We start from the raw sequence: 16,529 nt of genomic DNA on the forward strand, positions 1-16,529 counted from the left end.
ATGGTATTTATCGACTTTGTGTGAATCATGGTCCACGGCTTAAAGTTGCAGTAAGCCGCCGTGTGGCTGCATGATTTCGGTCATTAATATTATATTTATTGTTTCTTGGTTGCATCGTGTGATGCCAGGTTTGTGTGAATCATGGTCGACGGCCTAGAGTTGCAGTAAGCCGCCGTGTGACTGCATGATTTCAGTAATTTATTATTTTCGTATCTGAGCGACCTCGTAACTGCCGAATAATTATTTCTCTTGTATTTATGATTTTTCTGATTATTTGTGAGTTACTATTAGCCTGCTTCTGTACTTTCTATCGTATTTTGAGCCCTATTGGCTTTATATTTCATTTCATACTCTTTTGTAATAGTACCTAGTGTGCTTCATATTTTATTTCTGTTATTGCTTATTATATTTTTATTTATTTTTGTGCCTATTGTATCATATATCGAGTTCCTTGGAGTACACCCGAGCGTAGAATCAGCCCCTAGATATGACCGCACCTTTTCTTTATTGCTATTGACAATTTTATATTATTTTTGCCTGTTATTCTTTTCTCTGTATTTTGTTAAATTAAGTTCTGCGAATTATTCTTTTGTACTGCGGTGTATTTAGTATATTTCTTTATTTTGTAGACTCTCCGAAATTCTCACTCTCTCATAATTTTGTATTTTGTATTCTCTCAAAAGTTATGTTTAGGAATTCATTATTTAATTCCTCAAGTCCGTAATAATTATAAATTATCGAATCTGCCGTTTGTGAATAATTCTACCGAAGGCTATCTAGTCGATCGTTTGCCGACTTTGTAAATTGTTAATGAATGTCAATCTCTCGTACTGGTTATAATCTATGGTAAATTCGTCGTATTATCTACCGAACTATCGTTACGTTGTTTTCTACCGATCGCAGTAAAGTTCTGTCGTTTCTAATTGACAAAATAATAATTTTCGTAGCGTCATTTGCAACTTGGGTAAGATCACGTCGCCCAGTGACGTGTAGTTTTAAGTAAATTCTTGCATTATATCGCATCTCCCGACCTACGTTCATTTTTCTCTGTTAACTGCCGTCTCTCGTTTTAAAGCTACCGTTTACTGCTATTCTACCGAAATTATTGTGAACAACGATTGTTTATTTTATTAACTACCGCTGTCGATACCATTTTATTTGCCTGTCTCAACCATGTAAACTTCTCGACAATATATGAACGATTGACCTGTTCATTTTCCTTTTGACTGGAGTTTATTCTTTATTTTGTTATTCTCTTTAATTCTGTAATTACTGTTAGCTGCCTTGAATACCGCCACTCTACCGGGATGTACGCGTACGTACCTGAGCCTAGCCAGCCATACAACGGGTTCTCTATTTATTTTTTTGTACGGTTTTGTGTTATTTTTATTGATTTGTATTATTGTTTGAAAATCGACGCTAACGCGTCTGGCGCCCAACATAATTGATTTTGTTATAGTTTGATATTGTGAATAAGTAGAGAATCGCACCAAAGTGTCAACGGTAAGTCCTCATCCGAGGATAACAGAATTTAGCGTTACAGTATGTATGTATGTAAGTTTGTGGCCTGTTTACCCAAACTTATCTATGAAAAACAACAAACACGCTGAACGGGTTACGGAAAGGATAACCAAGAGTGACCATCGCGGAATCATCGCCTCGGGAGAGAGGGGAGTGATTGACAGGCGCTCGAGACATCCACTAGCGTCATAGTGAATGCTCTGTAAAATATATTGTAAATTATATTGTAAATTATTCTTTTCATCATTGTCAACTAAGCCTACAATCCCGATCGTCAAAACCGACATTGTTGTTGATTTAGGTGACTATAAGTGTTATAATTATTTTTGTTATTATTTATGTAATTATTTGTGATTGGTGTTAATATAATGTTCTAGTATCGTTTCTACATCAACCCATGTCGTTGAGACTCAGCAATTATTATTTCCGCAACCCTTTTAAGTTATAAGAGTCACGCTTATAACTTAAAAATCAACAACAAGATGGAGAAGGTCAAGGTCAAATTCCAGTTCGCCGCAGAAGCCTGGGATGCCAAGACGACCGTCATCAAAGTTAAATCCATCCAAGTATTGGAACAGGAACAAATTTTTTCTTTCGAACAAAAAGATCAACCTATTTCGAACCATGCTGAGCTGGCCAAATTACCAGTGGTCAAAGGAATTATCAAAAGTCTGGATAAAAGAGGGAAGCAGAGAAAAGCTATCGTCTCACTGGACGCGCATCTGCAAAGGTTATACTTCGATGAGGAGGGTAATGTAGTGTTCAACGATTATTGCCTGGAGGAAATAGAAACCCCCCAACCCACTCCAAACTCATCCAGTTTAACAGTTCCGGCACGTGAAACCCCGATCCAATTGATTTCGAAGGGCATTTTATTAGAAAAATTTTCAAACAGAAATCAGAACGCAAAATCATGGCTCACTTTATTTGTGCTTGAATGTGAAAGATTTAAAGTGGAAGAAAATCAATTCCCCGAGGTTCTGAAACTAGTTTTAGAAGGACCAGCCATAGACTGGTTTACATCAGTTTTTAAAACTTATGGTATGACGAAACCTTGGAGCTTTTAGGAAAGTTCCTTTCTTGAAACATTCGGGGAAAAATCGTGGTCAGAGGTCGAATACGCTTACTCTTTTCGTTGGATAAGTGGACCATATTTAGATTTTGCATTAAAAAAGAGAAACCTATTAATAGATGCAGATCCAGAATTAGGCGTCAGTTCACAAATAAATTTTATCGTTATTGCCCTGCCAAAATTTGTTCGATCACACCTTCATAAACGTGAATTGAAAACAATAGAAAATTTAATGTCTAGTCTGAGTCAACTTCAACCAATATCAAACAATAACAGCTCACGTATAGAAGTAAATAAGCAAAATCGAAAGTTCGATCCATGTCGTATTTGCGAGAAAGCCGGTTATAAAAATAGATTCCATCCAGAGGAAATTTGCAGAAATGCAAGATCAGCGATTATCAAATCTGCCGAATCAAAAAACTAGATAGCCTCCCACTCATAAGACTACATGTTATCGTAAATTGTAATGAAAAGGCAGTTGCTCTTTACGATTCAGGAGCCAATGTGTCCCTGATTAATTATACATTTTACAAAAAATTAAAAATGAATATCCCTATGAGTGGGGGCTCAACAATAAGAACAATGGGCGGCGTAGCAAGTACGAATGGAAGGGTATTTTTGAAATTAAAGATATTTGAAATAGAAAAAGTAGCGCCATTCCTAATAATGAAAAATGATTTATTTGAAGAAGATCTGTTGCTTGGCTTGGATTGTATAAAATCATTCCGATTGCGTCAAAACGAAAATCTTGAAATTTTTCAAAATATAAGTTCGAACCAAAGTTTTGATTGCGTTAAAATAAACTATGCTTCGAACAATAACGAAGATAGTCTGAATGGTGTGTTAAATAAATACGATTCAGTCTTCGCCAAGGAAAAGTTCGATATAGGTACAGTCAGAAACTTCGAAGCAAGAATAAAATTAACGGAAAATAAGTACATATCGAGAAAACCATATAAGTGCTCTATTCCCGATAAATTAGAAATAGAATTTCAAATAAAGAAATTATTGGAATTAGGATTGATCGAGGAGTCGTATAGTCCATATGCCTCACCAGTGACCTTAGTACACAAGAAAGATGAAGACAAAAAATCGCGACTATGTATTGATTATCGCGAACTAAATTAACTCATAGTACCAGAAGGTTACCCCTTTCCTAGAATTGATGATCTGATTGCTCGTGTTGGGAGGTGTGTTTACTTCTCGAAGTTAGATATCAACTCAGCCTTCTGGTCAATACCATTACGTGCGAAAGATAAATATAAAACGGCTTTCGTCACACACCACGGTCACTGGCAATGGGCGTGCCTTCCTTTTGGTTTACAATCGGCTCCAGCAATATTCCAACGAATACTTTCAACCATAATTAGAAACAACAATTTAGACACCTTTGCAATAAATTATATCGATGATATTCTGATATTTTCGAAAAATTACGATGAACACGTACAACATATTAAACAAACATTGGAAGTTTTACATGAGCAAGGCTTGAAATTAAACACGAATAAATGCAGTTTTGCTAAAAAAGAAGTTACGTATCTAGGACACACAATATCAAACAATAGTGTAAAACCGATTAATGACAATTTAATAGCGATCAAAAACTTTCCGATTCCGAAAACAAAAAAACAAGTTAGACAATTCCTGGGGAAAGTAAATTTTTATCTGAAATATATTCCTAGATCCTCAATTATCTTGGATCCATTGCACAATCTCTTGCGAAAAAATGTGCAGTTCGATTGGTCCGCTAGATGTCAAAACAGTTTTGATAAGGTCAAGGGTTGTTTATGTGAAGCACCAATTCTAGCAATATTCGACCCCACTAAACCAATTTTCATATATACAGATGCTAGTTTAGAAGGCGTGGGTGCAATACTAAAACAACCTCAAGAAGATAACACACTTAAACCGGTCTTCTATTTTTCGCGAAAGTTGTCAGAATCTCAAAAAATAAAAAGAGCTATATTTATTGAATGTTTAGCAATCAAAGAGGCGATTCTATATTGGCAATATCACTTAATAGGACAAAAATTTAAAATATTCACAGATCATGAACCTTTACGTAATTTCAACATAAAAAATTGCAAAGATACAGAACTTTTACACATATTAAATTACGTTTCACAATTTACATTTGATATCGAATATAATCCCGGCATAAATAACTCAGAGGCTGATTGCTTATCAAGAAACCCGGTTTTATCAGAAAACAAAAATGATGAAGGTTCTAAAATACAAATCGTCAACTTCATAACTATGCAAAACATCTTACAGAACCAAAAAGAATTAAAGTGGTAAAAACATTGTAGTAAAGAAAATGATATTATATACAAAACCTTGAACAAAAGGAAAAAGATCTGGTTAACAGAAGAATATGGTATTGCAGCCCTTGAAAACTTACATAAGTCACAAGGTCACATTGGAACTAAACAGATGACACTTACGATTACACTAATATTTTATTTTAAAAATATGCACAAACATATTAAAATGATCTGCAGATCATGCGAAACTTGTATCAAAAATAAAACAAGATTTGGAAACTTTAAGGCGCCATTGTCGCAGTTGGGTCCTGCGTCCAAGCCGTTAGAAATAGTTTCATTAGATACAATAGGCGGTTTCACGGGAAATAAATCTCAAAAAAAGTACATGCACTTAATGGTAGATCAATTAACTCGATATGCATTTATCTTCACTTCAAAATCACAAATAGCAAAAGATTTTATAAACCTAGTCCAAATAATAGAAAAGAGAGGTAAAATTCAAACAGTTCTGACAGACCAATATCCTGGGATAAATTCCAAAGAATTCAAGAAATGTTTGAAAGAAAAAAATATAACACTGATTTTCACAGCGGTAGATTGTCCGTTTTCCAATGGACAAAACGAGCGTACAAGTCAAACATTAGTGAACAGAATTCGCTGTGAACTTTACGAAAACCAAAATAAATCATGGACAACAATTGCCGAACAATGCATAAGTGAATATAACAATACAGTACATAGCTCTACAGGTTTTTCACCAAACTATTTGCTCTCGGGAATGGACAGGTCAATAATTCCAAAGGAATTAAATGAAAACACAAAAGAAAATTTAGATGTCAATAGAGCTAAAGCATTAGAAAATTCCATAAAATCGCATAACAGGAATAAATTATACTACGACACTCACACAAATGCAATAGAATATAACGAAAATGACTTAGTGTATATACAAAATGGGAATAAATTAAATAGAAAAAAATTAGATCCCGTCCGAACTGGACCATTCAAAATTACAAAAAAAATATCTAAATCCATTTATGAAATTGATATCGGTACAAGAAAAAAAGATGTAAATATTTTTCACAAAAGCAAAATGGTCCCATATTCACAACCCGTCCCAGATCCTAACCAATCCTCTCCGGGAAGGGGGGATGTAAGTTTGTGGCCTGTTTACCCAAACTTATCTATGAAAAACAACAAACACGCTGAACGGGTTACGGAAAGGATAACCAAGAGTGACCATCGCGGAATCATCGCCTCGGGAGAGAGGGGAGTGATTGACAGGCGCTCGAGACATCCACTAGCGTCATAGTGAATGCTCTGTAAAATATATTGTAAATTATATTGTAAATTATTCTTTTCATCGTTGTCAACTAAGCCTACAATCCCGATCGTCAAAACCGACATTGTTGTTGATTTAGGTGACTATAAGTGTTATAATTATTTTTGTTATTATTTATGTAATTATTTGTGATTGGTGTTAATATAATGTTTTAGTATCGTTTCTACATCAACCTAAGTCGTTGAGACTCAGGAATTATTATTTCCGCAACTCTTTTAAGTTATAAGAGTCACGCTTATAACTTGAATGTATATTAGGGTTTCAAGAAAAGAAAAAATTCCTTTCGCAGAAATCGGTTGAAAAGTTTCATTTATGTATGAAAATACGCCTGTTAAAATTTGTGCTGTACATTTATAATATTTTATTTTCCATAAGAATAACATGGGAAAAATGGTTTTTCATCTTTCTTATTTGTATAACTGGCTAACGGTGAGTCGTAGAGGAAATTCACAAGTATGTTTTTGTAGGTAATTGGATGCTCTACGATAGAGGTCACCCATTATTTTATGCTAAATCTATTCTTTCAGAAAGTTTCGAACGAGTGAATTTATTAGCAAATGATAAGTTAGTAAGAGACCTTCCTTATAGAGCGTTCAACTCCCTGAAGAGATTTGTTTGTGAATTTCCTGTGCGGCGCATCGTTAGCTGGCAATAAAAACAGAAGGAGCAAGGACCATTTTTCACGAATTATTCCTACGGAAAATAAAAAGTGCGATGAGCAACCTCTTAATGTCAATATTACGAGCTCAAATTGTAACAGGCATTTTTTCACACCTAAATGAAACTTTTCAACCTACATAGGAGAAAAAAAATTCTCTGAAACACTAACACATATTTAATATAATAAGAAATAAATCCACTTAAGGGAGCTTTCCAGTGTGACAGCCCGAAAAATCGCTGTTTTTCGCGATTTTTTTTTTTAAAGAAAAAATAATCCAATCGGTCTGGTTTTTTTTTTTGTATATTAATTGGGTATTGAAGAATACAAAACAATTTTTTAAAGATCGATTTATTTATTAATTAATATCTATAAAAACGATGAAACAATTGTTGCAGAAAATGCACTTGGATGTGGTGTCCACGTTGGGAGTCACAATTTTGATCTGAAACAAAAAACACAAAAAGATTATTGATCGGTATATAATTGGCTTTCGTGCTATGGAGGCTTTTTTTTTTTTTTTTGCAAAAATGGCGCCGGTTTGAACAAAAAGTATCGATTTTAGCATTTTTTTTTGGCAGTTTTTTTTACAAAAAAAATAGGAAGATGTCAAAAAAAAAAAAAGCTTCCATAGCACGATAAACAATGACGTTAAGAATATTGTGTAAAAAATTCAACTCGATAGCTTTAAAACTCTGCCCTCCAAGTTGGACACCGTTTTGAAAAATGCTGTTTCGAGAAAAACGCGTTCAAAGTTTCAAGTGAGGAAATTTTAGGTAAATCGTTTACTTACGGTCAATCAGCGATGCCAGGTCCATACAATATCCCTTCTGCTTCTTCGAAAAGATCGTGCTCAATGGATTGTTCAGTCTGACGAGCTGTCCTCGCCTCTTTGCCATCCAGGGACGGCCGGCGGTTTGCTTGGGTGATGCGCGCATTCTTGTACTTAGAGGCGAAATCTGCGGCGCTCGGCCCTATCGTGCATCCCATCGTCTCCAAAATTTTTAAAATTGGGTCGTAACCTTCATTGAAGGTGCACACAGCACACTGCATAGCGATTTCTACTATCTGCTTGCCGCAGAATACGTGCTTTGGGGCTAAGTTTTTGAAAAATTAGCACGCGATCCGCTTTTTTTTTGAAAATCGAGTGCGACAAAAAAATAAGTCGCGCGACTAATTTACGGCTAATTAACGGCAAATTATGCAATAGTCCGAATTCACATTTTCGACAATTGGCGAGCCAAGTTCATGTACGTGCAGGTAGAAACGAGACAATAGAAATAACGGTCGCACGGGCAGACGGCCGACGCGGCAGCTGTAGCGCTCCGTTGCCTTCTTTCAAGAAATGCTGTACAGTAACCGAAATAATCTGAATTTCGGCATGAAAATTTCAGGGAATATTCGGAAGAGTGTATACTATTCGATAAAGCAAAAAAAAAATCAATTTTTTGAAAATTTCACACTGGAAAGCTCCCTTAAACTTCGCAAATCCAGTGATCCGCAGAAGTACTAGGCCGTGGCATACAGCTTATGGCGATTTGCAAACACTATAGAAAAGAGAAAAATATAATATGTAGGCAAGATGAGCTTACTTATAAACGTTGTTGTGGTATTTGTTGTAACTAGCGTACGCCAGTAAGACTCCAAAGCCCGGACCAAGTGAGAAGAATACTTGAGTCGCTGCGTCCACCCAGACCTGTTGGAACATAAATGGGTACGTAATGAGGTGTCTTTTGAAATTGTATAGAATAGTGACAATTTTCGAAACATGAAATCTGTCGGACATTTCGCTTTAAAATGCTAAAGAAAAGACGTTTCTTGATATTGATAAACTATTACAGTAAAACTAATTTATTTTCAGAAGGTAAATTTTCAATTGAATAAAATAATTTCCTTTCATCCGAGCCCCCTTGAACAACCGCCATTTCGTGCGTTTGAAGTTGGTGAAAAGTGCATGAATAGTCGCAAGTGGGCGAAAATACAACTTTATGCTACAGCAGGCGCAAGGTTCCATGGCCAACCACTTGCGAGGTAAGCATCAAAAAACAATTTCATGCGACCGCTTCGTAACATGTGCAGGTTTCCGGAGAGCAATTGCCCGTGAATCCGTATCATGGTGAGTTATTTTTTTCCTAAATCGATGGAAAATTCAATTGATCACGATAGAAAACGGAACTTTTCTAGTTTGAGAAAGAAGTAAGGTTGGGTTCGCTAACACGAAACTTCCTTTTTAACTAGGCTGAATCGTTTCAGGAACTCGAGCTTTCACCAGAGCCACGTTCTCGTAAACTTGAGTAACAAGTTACCGAAGTTACTTCCTAACGCTGGTTCATGGACTCAGGTTATTACCAGAGACGCCTTTCTCCACAAAACAGAGAAATCGGAATTCCGTGTCTGTCATGTCTGAATCACGTATTGCAAGTATTAACTGACCCACAGACGAGGTTTAAAGCCATGATTGTATACCAGACTCGGGATTCCCAAATAACGATCCCGGATACGGAATGAACACTGCCATCCAATGTTATTTGCTTAATCGAAGCTGTCAATTGTCTCGATGCTATCCGAATTTGAGATGAATAAATTTAATCATCGAATAACGAAACGAGTATATTAATAATAGTAATAATAATAACAATAATTATATACGAGTATAACTAAATAAGATATGTAAGAAGCTGGTTTCGGTTTGTGCAGGGCAAGGGCGGAGATAGATTGGTAACCAAAGTCACAAATCAAATGTCAAAACAAAATGTTTACGTTTCGGCCCTGTAAAAGGGGTCCTCTTCAGAACTGCAATTTAGTTACAAACCATCATTCATTACGTACCAAGTTATCTGAATAACGTCAAAGAGAGGAATAAGCTCTTTTTCTTCTCATTTTTCTCAAGGGATTTATTTTCTTTTTTATTTTACCAATCAAAAAAATTGCAAACAGAAAATGATTCCGATAATTTTTTTGAAATCTGGTGTGACATGTGCAAATGTTTCAATAACTATCCCTAGTAAAAGGACTCCCTCTTTTAATTTTTTCAACTTTTTGTTCGGAATAAGTTTGAAAACATTGAGAAGAAAAATTCCCCAATCCGACTCTGAGTTTAAAAATTTTGATATCTGATATACGATTTTTCAGATTTTTTTCAGATTTTTGAATTGTGTCGGTCAATAAAATCGTTTTAAAAAATCGTAGAAAGTACAAATCGTGTCAAAAAAATCTAAAAAAAATCAGGTGCCTTTCAAAGTGAAAACAATTATATTAAAAATCGCTGGTTCCATCCGAGAGGTCAAGGGTTTGATCCAGGTCGAAATGGTATGGACTGCCCTATATATTACTGCTAGCTTATGCAGGCGTTATAATAATTTTGGCAGACTCTTAGATTTATATTGAGAAGATAATAAAATTGCTCTATAAATACCCTCAGCTGAATAACTTAGGGTTTAACATTGGTAAAACCAAGGTGTTCACAACAACATTGTGAACGCAACTAGTTGGTCGCGCGCCTTACAACCCACGCGCCGCAACAAGCATTTCACACTTTTTAGTCGCGCGACCCAGAAGAAAGTATTACGTCACGCGCGCCGCTTACGCCACCCACGCAGCCGAGCGCGTTGCGTAATCAGCCAACATGGTCTCCCGCTGCTGAAGACCAACCGAGGCTGCGATAAGAGACGACCGATCGGACCGATCGGCAGGACACTTCGGGTTCGCCAGAATTGACCGCCCTAAACTGATACGCTACGCTACGACGCTACGCTACGCTACGCTACGCTACGCTACGCTACGCTACACGACGCTACGCTACGCAACGCTACACTCCAGACCTGACCGCAGACCCTCCTGCATGACGGACCCTGTTTCCCTGGCACCAGCCAGCCCACTCCGAAGCACAACAGCCTGCAACCCTCCAGCTCCGTGGGTGTTGCATCAAATAGATCTCCCGTCAAGGTCTCTCACCAGACCCCCGGCGGTGCTACTCTCATTGTGGGACGTGAGGAGAGCAAGAGTGACGTCACCGAGCTACTTCCGCCGCATTCCAGCAGCGGTCTCTCCGTTTCCCGAACCGCAGCGCTCCTACGTCTCGACTGCCACCCAGACGACCCAGTCGGATAGCTAGTGGAAGTCTCCGATAAAGAGCACCGAGCCTGAGAATCGCCGCCCCCCGACACCGCCGAGCGCTCCGGAAAGCCGGTATACGCGGCCCCCGAGGACCGAGACCAAACCCATTCAACGCATCACATCCGCACTACAGCCTCCACCGCGGTACAACCGGACGAAGACCACTCCTTCCCTCGCGTGGCAACCATTATGTTAATCATGTATATATGTAAATAAAATAGTTAATAAATAAGATGTACTGTGACGTGGTATTTCGTACCCCGTCACTTTGTTTAATTATCGCATTCCCCTAGGTGCAGATATCGCTAAAAATAACGAAAGCACGTCTGAGGCCAATACTCCAAAAATGAACGACTAATTATCTTTAAGTTGAACTCTCTTTACTAAGCTAATTGTATGCTATTTTCTAATTCTGTAACGCTCTACGAGAACCATCTGCGAGACCTTCGCGTCAAGATACCAGGACACTGCCTGACAGGGGTCACGTACCAGCTCAACATCGACCACCACCGACTACAGATGAACGAATACCGCTGAAACCACTCCCGATGGATGCCTATCTAGTTGTCGAACAGGGTCGTGCGTGATGCACAAACAGCACCTCCAACTATTTGAGACTTATCGGCCAGGAGCCGAACCACGAATGAATGCTTCTACCGCTCGGATGCATCGTTAGGCGGCGTACAGGGCTGTGCGTCAAAAACACAACGAAGCCTCCCGTCGACGATACTTATCAGCCTGGAGCTGAACCGACCCTAACATCTACTAAGTCGTTGACTATCCAATAGAGGACGGTTTTCTCTTCACGAACCGTCCTATCGAAGGACTGCGGCGTGGAATAGGCTAATGATATGCTGACCACGTGGATCTGGTGGATCTAGTGTGGGGATCCGGGTTGAGGGCCATCACCACCAGATCGTTCCGGCATGAGGGCTTCAATGAGCGAGGGCCGGGATGCAGCGCCGACGAAATAGCTACAACGGGGAGTACCAGTAAAGCAAGGAGTGAGTTACAGTCTGTCGCAAGTCCAGGAGACCGGTGACGTAACATTGCCGCACGCCTCAATATCGCAATACCTGAGCAGTACGACCCCACCCCCTTCTCACCAACGATACCGCATAGCGGCAGGAAAACATCTCTAACCACCTTCCGACGTCCCGATACCTCGATACCTGTCGTCGAGGGAAAAGAAAAACAAGCGGCGAGGGATTATCGCCGCCTACCCGTGGACCAGGCCACGCGACCTGCTGGTCCAATTAAAATACCGCAAATTTTAGGAAGAATCACGTGACAGCAGCTCGACGAAAATCAGGATCATCGCTCATCTCGTCACTCTACGTTCAGTTCCTGAATCGCAACGACGTGCTATCGTCATATTTAGTGCCATTACTCCTATCACTGTATTTAGTTCTCGCTACTGTACCGCATTCTCTAGTATCTGCTATATCTTCTTTTACGTAAGTGAGGTTCCTTTTCTATTTTGTGAAGCCACGAGATTACTTGCAATATATCGTACCTTTACCTTTATCTCTTTCTCTCCTTATCTTGCAGTTGGTCTGCTTGAGCCACCTGGGCTCGTACCTTATTCTCTCTTACCTCTTACCTTGTCCCTTTCTCTGTCTTATTGCAAGTAACTTCGCGACTGGTTGACTATTACTTACGCATCGTAGTGACTATTGCTTTATTTTATTATCTTTCTCTTCTGGAATATTTGAATGTCTAATATCGCTGTCTAGCAGCGCGTTCCGTTGAAGGATCAATTTTCTATCTTAGCTATTGAGCATTGCTATTTCGCTATATTTTCTCTGATTAGTTCATATCTGTCTCTTTACCTATTACCGTTGATTATCGTATCTTAGTGAGTGTACCGCGGGAGCGATCTTATATCGCTGCGCGGTCCCGCTCGTCGTTCATTTGACATTGGAGTATTGTGCCGTATCGCATAACACCTTTTTCACTATTTTCTTCGCTAATATCGCTGATCGTAGTTGTCCGTAGTCTATTTGGTTTGCCGTACGTTGCATATTAATTATCTTGAATATTGTTTGCCTTATCTTGAATTACCTTTTATCGTACCGAATATTATCTCTCTTTCTCTCGCACTTACCGCAAACTGGAGACTACGTATTATCTGTTAGTACCTATATTTTATGATAATTTTCTATTTGACCTGTCGCTTGAATTTACCTTGCAATTCATAATTCCCTGTCTGCCTATTTCTGATCATTCTGGTAATGTGATAACTATTACAATTGTTGTATTTCGCATGTGTTTATAATTGCTTCTCATATTTTATGATTTATTTGCTTACCGCTTAATTTAAGTACAGTACACCTTTTTCTGTTCTGCCTATCTATCATAAAACCGTGTTAATCGTTACCTTTAGTATCGCGAGCTTGCGCATATTTCCCGCTTATTCGGAAAACGTTCCGTTATTTGTTAACTCTCTCGCTTAACCTTTCTCTGGCTGTAAATATTGTTAATTATCGCATTTATCGTAATTGTATCTCAATCTCTTCAGCTACTTGCTTGTCATTAAAACTTATCGCTCCTTGCTTAATATATTTGATACTATTTCTGCTTCACCTGTTTCTTATTTTATCTATTGGATTCGACTCCGCCCCTCTACCATTATCTTGTCTCTCTGAGCGAACTGTGCAAAACCGTCGTAGAACCTGACCTTACCTTTATCTATTACCTTTACCTTTACCTTTATCTTTTTGTCTAATTATCTATTTTTGACGCATGTGCGTCTGGCGCCCAACAATCGTATCTTTCTCTCTTAGTACCTCTCTCTCCATCTAATTATTCAGGTTAGTGACTGCGCCGTAGGGTAACCAATTATCGTTTCTATCGTTTACCCTCAACTTTATAAAAATATTGGTTACAGTACATATAATAAAACCAAAAACTCATCTTTGACTACAGCGACCCACTCTTTCCACGCGGCTCGGTCGAACTACTAGCTAACAACAAATAGCGAACACAAGGTAATAGTATTTCGAAGGGGGGGCATGGACATAACAAAAAGACTTGCGCGTTCATTTTCTGGTGATGAAATTGTGGAGTATGTCCAGGAATATATATGTGTATATCTGAGAGGTAAGTTCACTCAGTCTGTAATTTTTGAAAGCAATACGAATAGGCTGGTCATTAAAGCTAAGGCAGCATGTATATCGATAAATTCTGTGATACATTAAAGTAATTTCGTTAAAAATTGTTGCTCGATAACTGGATTCACTGGTCAACTCTATTCTCTTGGCTGCATCACTCGATTACAGTTTGAGATATCTGGAAGATCTATAAAAAGTGCAGCTCTTGTTCTGTAAGAGAATCTTTGGTTTACCTCGGAATACCCTAAGTTATGTTATTAGAAAAGAAATACGGGTCAATAGTGGAGCTGTGTCGGTATTTGAAAGAACTCTCAAATAGATAGAAAGGATTTTAAGTATGTCGGAAGAACGATACCCGCGAATTAGAGGTCTAAAATAAGCGTCGAAACGAAAAGGGGATGAAACGAAATTTCACCGAGTAAGTATTGTCCAGTAGAATATTTTTTCAACTTGCACAAAACTCAATTTGAAAAAGTAGGCTCGGTAGAGAATTTTATTCCGCATCTTTTTCCCAAATATGATCATTTTTATATTTTATAAAATATTCAAACAAGAAACCATTCTCGAAGAAACAAAAATATAATGCTTTTTTCACTTCAACTCGTCATAACTCTTTTGAATATTCAAATTTCTTCTTGACACTTGCACACGATAAACTTGATTGTATTTTATGTCTATCAAGCCCACTTACAATCCTTAATATCAAATACAAACAAAACGGCGATTTTTTGAAGAAATTTCGTCAAAATCTTCTGCCGAAGTTATAAATTGAAAAAGTTGTGTGCAGAAAGTTTAAGTTTTCATTTTTCAATCATACCAACATTTTCACTATGCTTCGAAGAAGTCTAGTGGAAATTTTTAGCTTCTTAGCACTCATTGTTTAAGAGCATTGTTAATTCTTCTACGAGCGCGTGTCGCGGTCGCCTCTGCGTTGTGCGCACATTATCAAACCGCTGAACCATACCGAAGAAACATGTAAGTATGTTTGGAACAAAAATATCATTTAGAATATTCTTGTGAATTATGTTACTGTTTTTAGTAATATGGTTTTTAATATGGTTAAATAAATTCTAGAAGTAACTACATTATCGATGCGTAATTTTTATTTGCGAAAGATAAGAATATCTAAGAGCAGAGTATCATTTACAATATTATAACAAGTAACATTGAAATTATAAAACTAACGAATGTCAAGGTCACTGCAAGCGATGCCTACGTGCTTGCTATAAGCTTTTAATATTTTAATTTGTTTGAATTTCACTGGAATTTTTTGTTTTTTCAACGTCACTTATTTGCATTTTTACTTTATTTATCCGAATTTCTTTTTTCAATCGACTCTTTTGAAGAACTTTTTTTTCAACCGTCTGTTCATTAACCATTTCTTTTTTAGTTGATTCTTGTTTGACTATTTCTTTCTTAACTGATTCTTTTTTAACAATTGGGTTCAAGACCACCTCGTGAAAAACCAATAAACGCGCAAACTCATGCGTCCAACCATCAACCACTTTCCAGTCGCGCGCCGCAGCGAGCATCAACCACATTCCAGTCGCGCGCCGCAGCAAGCAGCAACCACTATGTCACGCACGCCACCCACGCAGCCACGCGCGCGTCCCGCAATCGGCTCGCCAAGTTTCCCGCTGTCAAATTGGAGTCGCGGCTGGGATATGAAATCAACGATCTCACCCATTGTCACGACAGCTTCGGTCTCACTGACTCTTGGACATTCACAAAAATCCAGATCAGCAGCCAAGCAGCCATACCAGTACGCTCTACGTCTTCAGAAGCTAGCAGTTTCAAGTTCTGCATGACTGGCACCTCCGCTCTGGCTCCAGCCAGCGAAATCGAAGGGACCTGCTCCCAAAACTCTCCAGTTCCCTGGGTACTCCAGTCGGTGGAGTTATCGCCACGGCCCCTCACAAGGTCACTCAGCGTGCTGCTATCACTTTGGGACATCAGAAGAGCCAGACTCACACCGCCGAGATACAGCCGCACCATCCCAGCATTTCTGTCACCATTCAAGGCGTCACCAGCCGCATACAACACGGTGGCTACTCAAACCACACAGTCAGACAGCGAGTGGGAGTCTTCGCAGCCTAAAAACTCAGCAGAGAATCGTCGTCCTCCTACGCCACCAAGCTCACCAGAGAGCCACTACACGCCACCACCTGTTACCACACCAACTAGCAGCTACACATCTTCGCTGCAACCTCCATCACACCATAGGCGAACAATCACTGCTCCTTCCATAACTTGGAAACCCAAACTTTGATTTTCTTGTATATATGTAAATAAATGAATAAATAAGGTATATTGTAAACTACTCCAAGTCTCGTCTTTGACTCAACGGCGATCAACACCTTCCAAGCGGCTCGGTCGAAAAAGCTAGCGACAACTGGCACAAATTGTAACACGAATTGCGAAAACGCGACAGCTAAACACG

At 38.6% G+C, this 16,529-nt stretch overlaps 1 protein-coding gene across 1 annotated transcript in view; it reads right to left on the reverse strand.

The window, feature by feature from the left end:
* The window catches only part of DAT (Sodium-dependent dopamine transporter), a 509,482-nt gene that overhangs the window by 43,320 nt on the left and 449,633 nt on the right, over positions 1-16,529 (reverse strand). Inside the window, exon 8 of the mRNA XM_046615324.1 lies at positions 8,453-8,556. Within this exon, the coding sequence (XP_046471280.1) occupies positions 8,453-8,556 (104 nt within the window). The remainder of the gene's footprint in view (positions 1-8,452; positions 8,557-16,529) is intronic.

This window comes from Neodiprion pinetum, chromosome 3 (genome assembly GCF_021155775.2).
Source record: "Neodiprion pinetum isolate iyNeoPine1 chromosome 3, iyNeoPine1.2, whole genome shotgun sequence".
In the NCBI taxonomy this organism is placed as follows: domain Eukaryota; kingdom Metazoa; phylum Arthropoda; class Insecta; order Hymenoptera; family Diprionidae; genus Neodiprion; species Neodiprion pinetum.